Source organism: Oncorhynchus tshawytscha, linkage group LG02 (assembly GCF_018296145.1).
Source record: "Oncorhynchus tshawytscha isolate Ot180627B linkage group LG02, Otsh_v2.0, whole genome shotgun sequence".
NCBI lineage: Eukaryota > Metazoa > Chordata > Actinopteri > Salmoniformes > Salmonidae > Oncorhynchus > Oncorhynchus tshawytscha.
In genome coordinates, this window is record NC_056430.1 from 34,382,309 (window position 1) to 34,399,605 (window position 17,297).

General features: G+C 44.3%; 1 protein-coding gene across 1 annotated transcript; it reads right to left on the bottom strand.

The window, feature by feature from the left end:
• Positions 1 to 10,925: 10,925 nt before the first annotated feature.
• LOC112217223 (PAK4-inhibitor inka1) lies at positions 10,926 to 16,438 on the bottom strand. The gene is made up of 3 exons (XM_024377498.1): positions 16,224 to 16,438; positions 16,068 to 16,105; positions 10,926 to 12,038 (listed from the first exon to the last, which is right to left on the bottom strand). The coding sequence occupies exons 2-3, from the start codon at positions 16,068 to 16,070 to the stop codon at positions 11,061 to 11,063; spliced, it is 981 nt and encodes a 326-aa protein (XP_024233266.1). The 5' UTR covers positions 16,071 to 16,105; positions 16,224 to 16,438; the 3' UTR covers positions 10,926 to 11,060.
• Between the last annotated feature and the right edge of the window lie 859 nt (positions 16,439 to 17,297).

Sequence of the window (17,297 nt, forward strand, 5' to 3'; positions counted from 1 at the left end):
ATAGTCAGTGCTGGTAGTTTCCAATGTACAGTGAAATATCAAAACACCATGACTGGACTGCTTTATCACCACTTTTTCCACTCTCCTTGGGAAATGGAGAAAAAAATCCCTGTCATTACAAGATCAACTGCTGCTTTGAAACTCTTCCTGGGATGTTTAAGCCACTGTTGGTTTTCTATGTAAAACACACAAAGCAAAACGTTGTGTTTTTAATTGAGTTTGGAACTAGGCCAAATCCTGAGCAGACTATACAGACTGCACAGAGGTACACTACATGACCAAAAGTATGTGGACACCTGCTTGTTGATTATCTCAATCTAAAATCATGGACATTAATATGGAGTTGGTTCCCCCTTTGCTGCATTAACAGCCACCACTCTTCTGGGAAGGTTTTCTACTAGATGTTGGAACATTGTTGCTGGGACTTGCTTCCGTTCAGACACAACAGATTGGGCACTGATGTTGGGTGATTAAGCCTGGCTAGCAGTCAGTGTTCCAATTCATCCCAAAGGTGTTCGATGGGGTTGAGGTCAGGGCTTTGTGCAGGCCAGTCAGGATCTTCTACACTGATATCAACAAACTATTCCTGTATGGACCTCACATTGTCATGCTGAAACAGGAAAGGGCCTTCCCCAAACTGTTGCCACAAAGTTGGAAACACAGAATCATCTAGAATGTCATTGTATGCTGTAGCGTTAAGATTTCCCTTCACTGGAACCCGAACCATGAAAAACACCCCCAGACCATTATTCCTCCTCCACCAAACTTTACAGCTGTCACAATGCATTCGGACAGGTAGCAAATTAAATCAAATGTATTTATATAGCCCTTCTTACATCAGCTGATATATCAAAGTGCTGCACAGAAACCCAGACTAAAAACCCAAACAACAAGCAATGCAGGTGTAGAAGCACAGTGGCTAGGAAAAACTCCCTAGAAAGGCCAAAACCTAGGAAGAAACCTAGAGAGGAACCAGGCTATGAGGGGTGGCCAGTCCTCTTCTGGCTGTGCCGGGTGGAGATTATAACAGAACATGGCCAAGCTGTGCAAATGTTCATCAATGACCAGCATGGTCAAATAATAATAATCACAGTAGTTGTCGAGGATGCAGCAAGTCAGCACCTCAGAAGTAAATGTCATTTGGCTTTTCATAGCCAATCATTGAGAGTATCTCTACTGCTCCTGCTGTCTCCAGAGAGTTGAAAACAGCAGGTCTGGGACAGGTGGCACGTCCGGTGAACAGGTCAGGGTTCCATAGCCGTAGACAGAACAGTTGAAATTGGAGCAGCAGCAAGGCCAGGTGGACTGGGGACAGCAAGGAGTCATTATGCCAGGTAGTCCTGAGGCATGGTCCTAGGGCTCAGGTCCTCTGAGAGAGAGAAAGAAAGAATGTGACAAAGAGAGAATTAGAGAGAGCATACTTAAATTCACACAGGATAAATACTCCAGATATAACAGACTGACCCTATCCCCCCGACACATAAACTACTGCAGCATAAATACTGGAGGCTGAGACAGGAGGGGTCAGAAGACATTGTGACCCCATCCAATGATACCCCCGGACAGGCCCAATCAGGCAGGATATAACCCCACCCACTTTGCCAAAACACAGCCCCCACAACGCTAGAGGGATGTCTTCAACCACCAACTTACCATCCTGAGACAAGGCCGAGTATAGGCCACAAAAATCTCCACCACGGCACAACCCAAGGGGTGGGGGGAACCCAGACAGGACAACCCACTCAAGTGACGCACCCCTCCTAGGGGCGGCATGGAAGAGCACCAGTAAGCCAGTGACACAGCCCCTGTAATAGGGTTAGAGGCAGAGAATCCCAGTGGAGAGAGGGGAATCGGCAAGGCCGAGACAGCAAGGGCGGTTCGTTGCTCCAGAGCTTTTCCGTTCACCTTCACACTCCTGGGCCAGACTACACTCAATCATATGACCTACTGAAGAGATGAGTCTTCAGTAAAGACTTAAAGGTTGAGACCGAGTCTGCGTATCTCACATGGGTAGGCAGACCATTCCATAAAAATGGAGCTCTATAGGAGAAAGCCCTGTCTCCAGCTGTTTGCTTAGAAATTCTAGGGACAATTAGGAGGCCTGCGTCTTGTGACCGTAGCGCACGTGTAAGTATGTACGGCAGGACCAAATCGGAAAGATAGGTAGGAGCATGCCCATGTAATGCTTTGTAGGTTAGCAGTAAAACCTTGAAATCAGCCCTTGCCTTAACAGGAAGCCAGTGTAGGGAGGCTAGCACTGGAGTAATATGATTAAATGTTTTGGTTCTATTCAGGTTTCTAGCAGCCGTATTTAGCACTAACTGAAGTTTATTTAGTACTTTATCCGGGTAGCCGGAAAGTAGAGCATTGCAGTAGTCTAACCTAGAAGTAACAAAAGCATGGATTCATTTTCTGCATCATTTTTGGACAGAAAGTTTCTGAGTTTTGCAATGTTACGTAGATGGAAAAAAGCTGTCCTTGAAACAGTCTTGATATGTTCGTCAAAAGAGAGATCAGGGTCCAGAGTAACGCAGAGGTCCTTCACAGTTTTATTTGAGACGACTGTACAACCATCAGGATTAATTGTCAGATTCAACAGAAGATCTCTTTGTTTCTTGGGACCTAGAACAAGCATCTCTGTTTTGTCCAAGTTTAAAAGTAGAACGTTTGCAGCCATCCACTTCCTTATGACTGAAACACAGGCTTCTTGGGAGGGCAATTTTGGGGCTTCACCATGTTTCATTGAAATGTACAGCTGTGTGTCATCTGCATAGCAGTGAAAGTTAACATTATGTTTTCGAATGACATCCCCAAGAGGTAAAATATATAGTGAAAACAATAGTGGACAAAGCATTCACAGAGACAAATGTATATCTTTCTGACAGATAGGACTAAGGCTAATTGTTTAATTTTCCATCAGAATATTTTCTATAAAGATAAGTATTATATTGTTATATTTTAGGATTAACTCTGGTAGGCCTGAAACAGACATCCACACCTCAAGTTCAACTGTCAGAGTCAGTTGGATCACCAGGGCGCACTGCCTTCATATCATAGGCCTGCAGTAGCTAAAGCTTAATAATAGCCACACTATTCCAAACCTTCACAAATGTTCGAAAGTTTATTAGTGTACTATCAAAAGTACAGTAAGTTGGCAGGTAGCCTAGTGGTTAGAGCGTTGGGACAGTAACCGAAAGGTTGTTGGATTGAATCCACAAGCTGACAAGGTAAAAATCCGTCGTTCTGCTCCTGAACAAGGCAGTTAAACCACTGTTCCTAGGCCGTCATTGTAAATAAGAATTTGTTCTTAACTGACTTGCCTAGTTAAATAAACGTTAAATAAAAAATGTAAAGCTGCTGTTTATGGGGAAAATACAGGAGAGTGAATGTAAACCAGGAAAAGAACATACCTCCCCTATATTGGACCATCCCCAGTACATTTCGATCTGTCCCTAGTGAGACAAAGGTATGCTAAATGCTAACTGTCTTCTTCAAGCACTGCACATCTCCATTCACTGTGCACCCAAGCCCAGTAGTTAAGCCTTTGCTGCTCACACCTCTCACCTGAGCCTCCACACCCTCTGCGATATTTGTCCAATTGATGTCACAAAAGACAATTTGTCCACCCCGTGTCCTAGCCTGGCCTTAAAGACATAACATAGTAAATCTGTCACACTGAAATTAGTATATGTTACGTTTGGTATGGTTACATTTGACAATAGGTTACTTAAGCCAAAAGTCCAGCAACCGTCTTGCGTGTTCGAATCACACATTTCAATTCGTAACATATCATATGAAGTCGATGATGGACATCCACCAATTAATACATATCATGCTATTCGAAATGTAACATATCATACTAAATGGAGGGAGACAGATTTACCTTTATTATGTTACATCTAAACCTGAGTCCAGGTTGCCAGCCCAGACAGCCCCTATTGAAGTCATTAGACTACTGAGCCCGTTTAAGATCCGGTCCATACTGGTCCCAGAGTCTGTGTGCATTTCAGATTAGGGGTTTTACTGATTATACATGTCTGTCACCCTTTTCTCACTACAACTAGATTGCTATGTGTCCCTGAGAGTGGAGTAGTACAAGGTTCACTGACTTTTCCTACCATACAAACTGATCAACTGTAGTTTGGAAGAGCTCTGACTGAAATTGGTCTCCTTTGACATTACAAAGCCACAAGAATGAAGAACATGCCAAACTTTAACACATGGCTGATCTCCTGTTGTTTACTCTGGGGATGATCGGAATCAGAGTGATTACAGAGCCTGATTGGTGTGTGATTTTTATCAGGTTATCAGTTGGGACCCAGGAAAACCCATGGTTCATTTCACCCCCACTGTTCATTAAAAGGAGATTTAGTTAGGAGGCCTGCCTGCCTGCCTGCCTGCCTGCCTGCCTGCCTGCCTGCCTGCCTGCCTGCCTGCCAGCCTGCCTGCCTGCCTGCCTGCCTGCCTGACTGCCTGACTGCCTGACTTTCTGTCTGTTGCCTTTAAACTGTTTACAAACAGAGCCTTGCTGATTTAGATCATCTGCTCGCTGCCCTGATCCTCTCACCCGCATGCCATTACATGATCTCTAAACCATCCAACATCTGCCATCCACACGCCTCCCTATCTGTATGTCTCTCTTCCTGGCTGTCTCACTGCAGACAGTCCTCAGACCCTCAGTAGTGATAAAGCCAGTGTTGACCACTCTCATTAGTCGAGATCTACTGAGGATTACTATGGTATTACTAGGGTAATCACAGCACTGGCCTCACATCAGCACCATCATCCCAGACACCCTGGACCCATTCCAATTTGCATTCTGCACCAACAGATTAACAGATGACACAACCTCTATTGCAGCCCACAGTGCCCTCAACTACCTGGATATAATGAATACTTACGTAAGAATGCTGTTCATTGACTACAGCTCAGCATTCAACACCATAATCTCCTCCAAGGTCATCACCAAGCTCAGGACTCTGGGACTGAGCACCTCCCTCTGCAAATGGATCCTGGACTTCCTGACAGGCCACCACCAGGCGGTGAGGGTAGGCAACAACAAATCCGCCGCGCTGACCATCAACACAGGCACCCGTTAGGGGTGCGTGCCTTGTCCCCTCCTGTACTCCCTGTTCACCCATGCCTGATCACTACGACGATAAGACAGCCTATAGGGAGGAGGTCAGAGACCTGGCAGTGTGGTGCCAGTGTGGAACGTCAGCAAGACAAATGAGCTGGTCGTGGATTACAGGTAATGGAGGGTGAGTACGCCTCCATCCCCATCAACTGGGCTGTAGTGGAACATGGTCCACACACACCCACACAGTTGTAAAGAAGGCACGACAGTGGCTTTTCCCCATCAGGCTGAAAAGATTTGGCATGGGTCCTCAGAGCCTCCAAAAGTTCTTCAGCTGCACCATTGAGAACATTTTGAACCAGCTGCATCACCGCTTAGTTTGGCAACTGCAAGGCACCCAACCACAAGGCACTACAGAGGGTTTTGAGTACAGCGCAGTATATCACTCGGGCTGAGCTCCCTGCCATCCAGGATGTCTACACCAAGCAGTTTCAGAGGAAGACCCAAAAACTTGTCAAAGACTACAGCCACCTAAGCCATAGACTGTTCTCTCTGCTACCGCACAGCAAGCGGTACCAGCGCACCAAGTCTGGAACCAACAGGACCCTGAATAGCTTCTACCCCTGAGTCATAAGACTGCTAAACAAGACTGCTAAATAGCTCAATCAAATGGCTACCCGGAGTCTACACATGTTGTTAACGAAGCATGTGACAAACCCTAACTATGCCCCTTTGTTTACATACTCATCTCATATGTATATACTGTACTCGATATCATCTACTGTATCTTGCCTATGCTGCTCTGTACCATCACTCATTCATATATCCTTATGTACATATTCTTTATCCCCTTACACTGTGTATAAGACAGTAGTTTTGGAATTGTTAGTTAGATTACTTGTTGGTTATTACTGCATTGTCGGAACTAGAAGCACAAGCATTTCGCTACACTCGCATTAACATCTGCTAACCATGTGTATGTGACAAATAAAATTTGATTTGATTTGATTTTGATTTGAAATAAACAAATATTTGATTTGATTTAGGATCTTATTAAAGATATTCAGGGATCATTGAAAGGTGATCAACTCAGGGTGTACTGTTCAGTTCAATTGACTAGTGTTAAAATAGTAGGGTAGACATGTTCATCTCAGTTTAGTATTGGTCATCCACTCTAGTGTGAGCCCCCTTATGTCCCAGGGTACAATAACGACAGGGATGAGAGGACCAGGCTCATTAATAGAGCGGCACCTTCAATGACTCCTACAGCCACCACATACTACTACAGCCACCACATACTACTACAGCCACCACATACTCCTACAGCCACCACATACTACTACAGCCACCACATACTACTACAGCCACCACATACTCCTACAGCCACCACATACTACTACAGCCACCACATACTACTACAGCCACCACATACTCCTACAGCCACCACATACTCCTACAGCCACCACATACTACTACAGCCACCACATACTACTACAGCCACCACATACTACTACAGCCACCACATACTACTACAGCCACCACATACTACTACAGCCACCACATACTACTACAGCCACCACATACTACTACAGCCACCACATACTACTACAGCCACCACATACTACTACAGCCACCACATACTACTACAGCCACCACATACTCCTACAGCCACCACATACTCCTACAGCCACCACATACTCCTACAGCCGCCACATACTACTACAGCCACCACATACTACTACAGCCACCACATACTACTACAGCCAACACATACTACTACAGCCACCACATACTCCTACAGCAACCACATACTACTACAGCCAACACATACTACTACAGCCACCACATACTACTACAGCCACCACATACTACTACAGCCACCACATACTACTACAGCCACCACATACTACTACAGCCAACACATACTACTACAGCCACCACATACTACTAGAGCCACCACATACTACTACAGCCACCACATACTACTACAGCCACCACATACTCCTACAGCCACCACATACTACTACAGCCACCACATACTACTACAGCCACCACATACTACTACAGCCACCACATACTACTACAGCCAACACATACTACTACAGCCAACACATACTACTACAGCCACCACATACTACTACAGCCACCACATACTACTACAGCCAACACATACTACTACAGCCACCACATACTACTACAGCCACCACATACTACTACAGCCACCACATACTCCTACAGCCACCACATACTACTACAGCCACCACATACTACTACAGCCACCACATACTCCTACAGCCACCACATACTACTACAGCCACCACATACTACTACAGCCACCACATACTCCTACAGCCACCACATACTACTACAGCCACCACATACTCCTACAGCCACCACATACTACTACAGCCACCACATACTACTACAGCCACCACATACTACTACAGCCACCACATACTACTACAGCCACCACATACTCCTACAGCCACCACATACTACTATAGCCACAACATAGAATACCTTTTGTTCTAAATCCTCAAAAACATAAAACCTCTACATCTACCTACTCAAACTATGATCTATAGAACAAGTCAAGTGGATGAACAAAGAAAAAATGTTTTGGGGCTGTATGTTGGTGTAAAAGTTGCTTCCTCCACAACTCTACAGCTTCAGCTCTATCCCTTATCCCTCCATTCATTATTCCTAGCATAGTAGGTAGATTGTTGCACTTAGTAGCCGGGGCACCAAATATATATATAAAAAAGAAGCAATACACATTCAGAATACTTCCATACAAACTCCTAAGTAAAAACCCTAATTTCTTACAATACTAGACAAACCACTCTCATCCAGTCTGTTCTTTGTTGAGCGTGTTTCTATAAAAAGATACACATTTTCTCAGCCATCATACGTTTTTACTTCCTTTTTTTCAATGTGTAAACTTAAGACATCAGAGGATAAGGTTTACTTCATCACAGCTGCCTCAGTTAGAATGAGCCTGGCTGGCTTTCCGGTAGAAGACCTAGATAAACAGGCAAAGATAAACCAGTCCTCCCAGGGTCCTCCATATCACACATGATTGGTGATGCTGGATGCCCCTATGGAACTCTGGGAGAATGTGTGAGATTCTACACTGGAAACTCTTTCCCTCATTACTTCTTAACTTTATCAGTGTACTTTTATCATGAAACTGGACATTATAATTAGAGAAAACCATAAATGAATCTCTATCTTATTTTGGTGTAGATTTCCTCTCTGTCTGTAACCTGTCTGAGTGAGTAAGCATTTTGTACTGAATGAGTGCAAACAAATGGTACCCTCCGTTAGCCAATGAGTGTGGATGAGTGGGCACCACCTGTGAGTCCAGCAGCCAAGTGAGTATTAGAGCTGCTTAAATGAGGCGGTGGGCTGTAAGTTTGTTAGTGAGAGCCCTAAAGCGAGTGATAAGGAGAAAAGTAAACTTCTGCTCCATCTGAACACAGCTGCTCTGCTTAACTTCGCCTCACATTTCTCTGTTGGGACACTTGGGACATTAGCTCATAAGACACGTGTAGCTGGGGCTGGGGTTGGGGCTGGGGCTGGGGTTGGGGTTGGGGCTGGGGTTGGGGTTGGGGCTGGGGTTGGGGCTGGGGCTGGGGCTGGGGCTGGGGTTGGGATTGGGGTTGGGGCTGGGGCTGGGGTTGGGGCTGGGGTTGGGGCTGGGACTGGGGCTGGGACTGGGTCTGGGGATGGGGCTGGGGTTGGGGCTGGGGCTGGGGCTGGGGCTGGGGCTGGGGCTGGGGCTGGGGCTGGGGCTGGGGCTGGGGTTGGGGCTGGGGATGGGGCTGGGGCTGGGGCTGGGGCAGGCAGAGATTTTTGTGGTGATACAGTCTTTCTCTTTCCATGGTCTGTAAATAACATGGTCACCCTCTTTATTCTCTCTGGGATATATTCAGAATTTCTAATATATTCAGTCCTTGTAGGGTAATATAGAGGAGTGAAAAAGGGACTTGTGAGAACAATGTGTTTTAACCTACTGAGTTAGATACAGTCCCTTCAGAAGGTATTCACACCCCTTGACTTTTTCCACATTTTGTTGTGTTACAATGTGGGATTAAAAATGGATTTAATTGTCATTTTTTGTCAGCAATCTACACAAAAAGAGTATGAAAGATAAGTATTCAATACATTTTTTTGAATTTCACCTTTATTTAACCAGCTAGGCCAGTCGAGAACAATTCCGCATTTACAACTGCGACCTGGAGAAAAGTGTTAGAATCACCTTTGGCAGCAATTACAGCTGTGAGTGTTTCTCTGTAAATCTCTAAGAGCTGTTTGCACCTGGACTGTACAATATTTAAACAGTATTCTTAAAAGAAAAATCTAACTCTGTCAAGTTGGTTTTTGATCATTGCTAGACAGCCATTTTCCAAGTCTTGCCATAGATTTTCTAGACGATTTAAGTCACAACTTTTAACTATGCCACTCAGGAACATCCAATGTCGTTTTGGTAAGCAACTCCAGTGTATATTTGGCCTTGTGTTTTAGTTTATTGTCATGCTGAAAAGTGAATTTGTCTCCCAGTGTCCATTGGAAAGCAGACTGAACCATCTTTTCCTCTAGGATTTTGCCTATGCTTAGCTCTATTCTGATTCTTTTATCAACAAAAAAACCCTCCCTAGTCCTTTGCCGATGACAAGCATACCCATAGCATGATGCAGCCACACCCATGCTTTAAAATATGAAGAGTGGTAGTGATGTGTTGTGTTGGATTTGTCCCAAACATAATGCTGATTTCCATTCTCTTCAGCAACTGAGTTAGGAAGGATGCCTGTACAGTGATTGGGTGTATTGATACACCATCCAAAGGTTAATTAATAACTTCACCATGCTCAAAGGGATATTCAATGTCTGCTTTTTTATATTTACCCATCTACCAATAGGTGCCCTTCTTTACAAGGCATTTGAAAACCTCCCTGGTCTTTGTGGTTGAATTTGTGTTTAAAATGTACAGTACTGCTCGACTGAGTGACCTTACAGATAATTGTATGTGTTGAGTATAGAGATGAGGTAGACATTTAAAAAATCATGTTAAACACTATCATTGCACACAGAGTGAGTCCATGTAACTTATTATGTGACTTGTTATGCACACCTTTACTCCTGAACTTATTTAGGCTTGCCATAACAAAGGGGTTGAATACTTATTGACTGAAGATATTTCAGCTTTTCATTTTTAATAAATAAAAACAAAATCTATAAACACAATTCCACTTTGACATTATGGGGTGTTGTTTAGGCCAGTGACACAAAATCTCACAAATAAAGGTTATAACACAACAAAATGTGGGAAAAGGAAAGGGATTTGAAATACTTTCTGAAGGCACTGGGGGATTAAAAGAGATGAAAGAGGCCTGGGAAAATGTAATGCATTCCATCTTTTGTAAAGATATCTTTGTGATAACTTTGGACTTTCATTTTATCATCCGGTTTTAAATAAACAGGGGTCTGGTGACTAAATGGTCCAAATGGGTTATCTTCTCAAGCTTGCATGATATCCCCCACTCTCGACGCTATTTGCCTAGAGTTTCAATATGATTCTAATTAACAACGTAATGAAACCCTACTTTCTGTTCCTTTTCCCACAGCAGGTAGTAAAATATGTCTTTGATCATGTGTGTGCAGTGAGTAGTGAAGCGCCTCTCACTCTGACTGACATTAATTCATCTCCGGTGACTACAGCAGGCTAAATACTCTGGCCTCACTTTGACTAGTTCTCCATTCATTCTGATACCTCCTTCTGACTGGTATCCAGCAACTGTAAAGCCTGTATCTTATAATTTAACTTGTCATTGACACAACAAATATTTCCAATCTCAAATAATTTGTTTTATTTTTGCCAGCATATAGTCAGAACATAGTGATAACATTTATCATATAAAAATAGTGACTTTGGGGATTGTCCATTGCCTAGAATGACTGTCTGTTAGTGGCTGACCTGGTGTCAGATGTAGCTGATGATGTTATTACAGATAATAGGCTGTCTGCTGCCAGTCTTCATGAGGGCAGTGAACTGATAGAAGTCTGTGTCTAGTTCATGCAGGCCAGAGTGGGACTGGTGGAAGAAGGGGGACTGGCGTGGGCCAGGGGCCTGCACCCCTAGGGGGCAGGAGAGTCGTTTGGGGGCCATGGCTGTCCGACTCACATGTGAAGAAGAGTCTGAGGACCTCATCCTCACCCTCCCCTCTACACTCTTTGACATCCCAGCTATTTTCCGCCTCATGTTGACCAAGAAGCCAGAGATGGGCTTCAGTTCTGCTGGTTCAGGGCAGTCCGGTAGATCCATCCAGTTCTGTATGAGGTCAGCAAAGCTGTTGTCCCCCAGTACCAGAGGTTGCCTGTTCCGTCCCCGTGTCAGCAGTGACGTGGTCCAGTCCTCTGGGTCGCTGGCCTCGAATGAGGTCCACCTCTCCAGGCAGGCGTCTGATGTGGATTTGGGCCGGACCAGGCCACTGGGAGCCTGGTTGGTTCGGTGGCAGGCAGAGGAGGACACCCGTACGTTCCTGGTCCTCCTGAGCACCACGGCCTCGTCCTGCCAGGAGGCCTCAGAGTAGCCAGAGTCAAACTCCAGACTCTTCTCACTGCTGGGGGAGGTCAGACCCAGGCCAAGGCCCAGACCCAGCCGGCTGCCTGCACCCTCCTCCTCCTCCAGAGGACTGGCAAGACAGCAGGCTGAGTCGTAGGTGCTGGCCGTACTGGCGTCAGAGATGCGCAGGCGGGTACGGCGCTCCCGCTGCAGTGCCCTCTGATAGCAGGCTCGTGCCACTGCAGAGCGGTGGACCAGGGTGGGGGCAGGGGTGATGGCAGGGGCAGCAGGGGCAGCAGCAGGGCAGGTCCTTCTCAGGTGTTTCAAGTCCTGCAGGGACCTCATCATGTAGTGCATCTGGTCCCGCAGGCAATCTCCAGAGTCACGCAGACACAGCTGGGAGGGACAAGGGACGCAGTCAGACATAGGCTGGTACACACACACACTTTGACACATTACTATATTTAGATAAAGTGCTATTATTTAGTGGTAGCAAAGATTTTCTACAAAATCACACAATACATGTTGTAGGTCTAAATAAAGTCCAGCCTGCTGCAGATGTTTGATAGACCGAACATTCTTATCAAAGTCTGAGCTGAACTCTTTCTGATAAGCACACAGCATTTGTTGGTGACTATAGTGGAGACCAGATCTGTAGGGCAGGCTCAGACTTGAAGAGTGGGTGACTGCTGATAGGTTTCGACTGTCTGGAAGAGCTACGCCTGTTTTGTAAACTTGAACGCACACTGCCAAATGGACATAAATACTCCCCTCAAACATCCATCTGAGCGGTAAACAACACCCATGCTCTACCTGTCCTGCTCTACCTGTCCTGCTCTACCTGTCCTGCTCTACCTGTCCTGCTCTACCTGCCCTGCTCCAACTGTCCTGCACCCTTCTCAGATACATAACTATCACACCACACTTGACCAGTTTTCATATGGATCCACCCACCCCAAGTTGTTTTAGCAACAACAACAAAACGTTTAATTTTATTGTTGGACATAAAAGACTGTAAAAACACCAGCAAATCAGCTCCAAGTGATTTCAATTTTGGAAATCTGTTCCAAAGTATTCCCATTCATAATAGAGAGATATATGTGATCATATAAAACTGTTAGCATGGTTTGAAATAATTATGTTTTAGTCAAATATTATATATGTTTGGGCTTCTTGCGGTCAATTTGCAGTCTACAAATGATTTGTTATTATGTTCAGGCCTCCTGACCATCCGCTCAAAAAAATAGTGGCTGAATCTAGTTGATGATCCTTGCTCAATGGATGATCTGCAGGGGGATTGAGGCTTCTCTGGCACAGGCACAGGATGTAGGTATAACTGTGTGTGTCTCTTTAAGGGTGAGGGATGCCTGCATATGGAAGTCAGCTGTGACACACTAAAGAGCATATACTCTCATTTCCTCTCCCTTTGATTCACAGGGACCAACTCTGATTGGTCCAAACCAACCAGTGAGCAGCGTCCACACTCAAAATCAAACAGGGTTGACTGAGCATAACGGTTCTCGAACCACGTACGACATTACCTCTGATTGAAAAAGGTGGCCTACAAAACATTCACAAACTGATACTTCAAAAAGTGGGATAGAAGAGTAAATCATGTAGTGCTGACAGAAATGTTAACTTAGTTAAAAATAAAACATTGAGAGGATCCGTTAAGTCCTTTCATGACAGGGATAATATCTTTCAACAGTACCAAATAGCATTACAATATTAAGTTTCCAAAAATTTAGAAATTGTATTATACTTTATACTTTTTCATACTAATTTCGGCTTTGACAACAGCTGATCAATTTGATATGGTGGATTCGCCACCGAATTGAACGGATAGCGGAAAACAACGCAATCACGCACGACGCATTCAAATAGTATGGGACAATTCTAGAAAAAAAATTGAGTATGGTTTAAATGCCAGAATGATATACTCATTTCGGCTCTTCATCTAGTAAAATTTGATGCAGACTTTTCCACAATGCATTTGAAGAGTTGGGCTGCGAGTGATAGGCCCTAGTTCTCTTCAAGTAGACAACAACAAAACTAAGATACTTAATTGCGAAGATGCCCAAAGCTTCTGCGGTGGTGTTCAAATGTAGGCTAAGTAGTTTTTGTTCTCCTTAAAATGATCAGGAGTATTGCATCATAGGCTACATCTTTGAAAATATATTTTTTTTGTCAAAGTGGATTTCTGTTTTCTCACTGAAAAGTGTTTCTTGTTCTTTTGGGCTTAGTCAGAGCTTTTAAACTAAATATCACCCGCATTCGGCCCCGCCACACCTACTCAGCCAATCAGGATCTGCTCCTGCGCTGCAGCCATGAAATACTGCATACTTTTGACTAAACATTATGTCCTAAATAGTATGTGACAATGACTAAATACTATGCAGTTTAAGTATGTAGTACAATAGTATGGGTATTCGAACATGGCCACTGTACCTTTACCTTCCACACCTTTATGGGGGACTGATCTGACAGTGAGGTGAGAAATGTTTAGCAGACCAGAGGAGGAGAAACATGGAGCCCTCTGAGACACATATTTATGTCTGACCATAGAGGTCACATCCAGTGAATGAACAGTCCTGTTCACCCCATAGTCCTCTCTTTCCTGTTCTGTCAGCGTGTGACCCTATGCCCTGTCATGCAGTGGGTAAGAGCCCAAGCTCCTCTATTGTCTACTGAAGCATTTGACCCTGTGCTAACACCTTCTGCCTCTGTTTGCTTCCATCACAACAAAGTTAGACAGAGCGGGAACTTGAGAATGCAGCCACAACACGGGTTGTGTGGTACACTCAGACACAACACGGGTTGTGTGGTACACTCAGACACAACACGGGTTATGTGGTACACTCAGAAACAACACGGGTTGTATAGTACACTCAGCCACAACACGGGTTGTGGTGTACACTCCGACACAACATGGGTTGTGTGGTACACTCAACTACAACACGGGTTGTGTAGTACACTCAGACACAACACGGGTTGTGTAGTACACTCCGACACAAAACGGGTTGTGTAGTACACTCAGCCACAACACGGGTTGTGTGGTACACTCCGACACAAAACGGGTTGTCTGGTACACTCAGCCACAACACGGGTTGTGTGGTACACTCCGACACAACACGGGTTGTGTGGTACACTCAGCCACAACATGGGTTGTGTGGTACACTCCGACACAACACGGATTGTGTGGTACACTCCGACACAACACGGATTGTGTGGTACACTCAGCCACAACACGGGTTTTGTGGTACACTCAGCCACAACACGGGTTGTGTGGTACACTCCGACACAACACGGGTTTTGTGGTACACTCAGCCACAACACGGGTTGTGTGGTACACTCCGACACAACATGGGTTGTGTGGTACACTCCGACACAAAACGGGTTGTCTGGTACACTCAGCCACAACACGGGTTGTGTGGTACACTCCGACACAACACGGGTTGTGTGGTACACTCAGCCACAACACGGGTTGTGTGGTACACTCCGACACAACACGGGTTGTGTGGTACACTCTGACACAAAACAGGTTGTCTGGTACACTCAGCCACAACACGGGTTGTGTGGTACACTCCGCCACAACACGGGTTGTGTGGTACACTCAGCCACAACACGGGTTGTAGGGTACACTCCGACACAACACGGGTTGTGTGGTACACTCCGACACAACACGGGTTGTGTGGTACACTCAGCCACAACACAGGTTGTGTGGTACACTCCGACACAACACGGGTTGTGTGGTACACTCAGACACAACAGACACAAATTGCCTATAAAAGTCTGACTTATATAAAACATAATTTAGCTATAATAACCTTCCTGCAGGGATTGTTTTTTGTTGCCAAAAAGGACGAAGTGGTAAAATCACATCTATAGTTTCAAGAGATACTGTAGACCTCCACAAAGGAAAATACTCTTTACAATTACAGGAAATTATGATGCCCTTTTCATACAGTGAAAATGAAAAGTATATCTTACACATTAGACACTCATCTGGCTCATAGATATAGAGCTCCTTAACTAACTGCCATGTGTTTGTTTATCCGGCTCATGGCATAGCTTACAGTGAATAGCATCCCTCTGCAGATGCATTTGGGTATCTAGTCAGACATTATGCGTGATAACGCTGCCTTTGCACAGAGCATTGTTGCCCTGCAGATGTTGTCTCTATATGCTGGTGTTAAACCCCATCATTTCAGGGACTGACATTTCATTTAGTATCTTGAAATACAATTGACCTATTTAATTTTAAATATGGTAGGCCTATAGTTGATCTAATTCATTGCCATTTTACGCACAATTACAATTTGAGCAGACTGTGCATAACCCAATTTCAGTGCCATTTCCCACTACTGTACTGTATTGCTTGGCAATCTAATGTATGCTTAGGTTACAGAATGGAAAAATACTTACCATTTTATTTATTTCAGAGTGACCGTCACAATTAACGCCTAAAAGAGAAAATATGAGGAGATCAATTCCTGCAAGTTTTTGTCTAAAATACAGTAAGAGCAAAATCCATCATAATTGTAGCCTATAATCCACTTGGACTAGTCTGTTAATACTCACATTTGATATGGCACGTTGCATCCAGTTTGACATGAATCCATAAAGGGTTGATATGTTCCCATAAGTAAGTCAATTTTGCGCACAGCCTTGGTATGAATCCTCGGGACTGAAGGCGCACTGTGAAGTGTAGTGACTTTGTCTGATTCGTTTCTTTTCCAGCATGCGCTCTCCAGCCAGTTAGAGCGTTGCATCTCTGAAGTAGCCAATCCGAGTTTGAGATCTGAGCAAGTGAATTAACAAATCATCACCTCTTTACTATGCACATCTGGACATGCTGTATCATGCGCTGGACTGAATAGAAATAGATTCAGATAGTCATCGGTGGCATAAATTGCATATTAAAATAGGTCAACTTGGTCATAAAAATGTAGCCTTTCATAGAGCTATGTATTTAATAATACACAATATTAAATGCATGACAGATGTGTGCAAATATTTGTATTCTTTTTTTTTCTGTGCAAATATTTGTGTTCCCCCCTCAAACGTTAGGATTTATTAGGATTTTTTGTTGTTGTTGACATAAGTGTTTGGGGTGAGAGTAGAAAAATTAGAATATATTGTTATTTATCTTTTATTGTAAGTAAAAATTGTACTTTGTGGCTGTCATAGTCTTGGTGATGTGGGTAAGGCAGGGTCAGGCGCAGGACACAGAGATGAGTAATAATAGTAACTATACTCAAAAATAATCTTCCAACAAGGAGAACGAAACATCCAGAATCACATAAACGAGACAACTGACATCAGTAAACACGCACAAAACCATGATGGCTCCAGAGGGTTAAATAGGGAAATAATAAAAACGTAATGGGAACCAGGTGTGTACAATACAGACAAAAACAAATGGGGGAAAAATGTAGATCGGTGGAGACTAGAAAGCCGGTGAAGTCGACCGCGGAACGACGCCCGAACAAGGAGAGGCACCAACTTCGGCAGAAGTCGTGACAGTAGTGGTCATTAGGACGTTAATATAAAACATTTTACATTACAGTTGTAACGTCCAGTTATTTAGATTTCTTATGTTTATAAGAACTGAGGTTGGGGCGTTCCTATACTTTAGTTTAACTTGACTCAGAA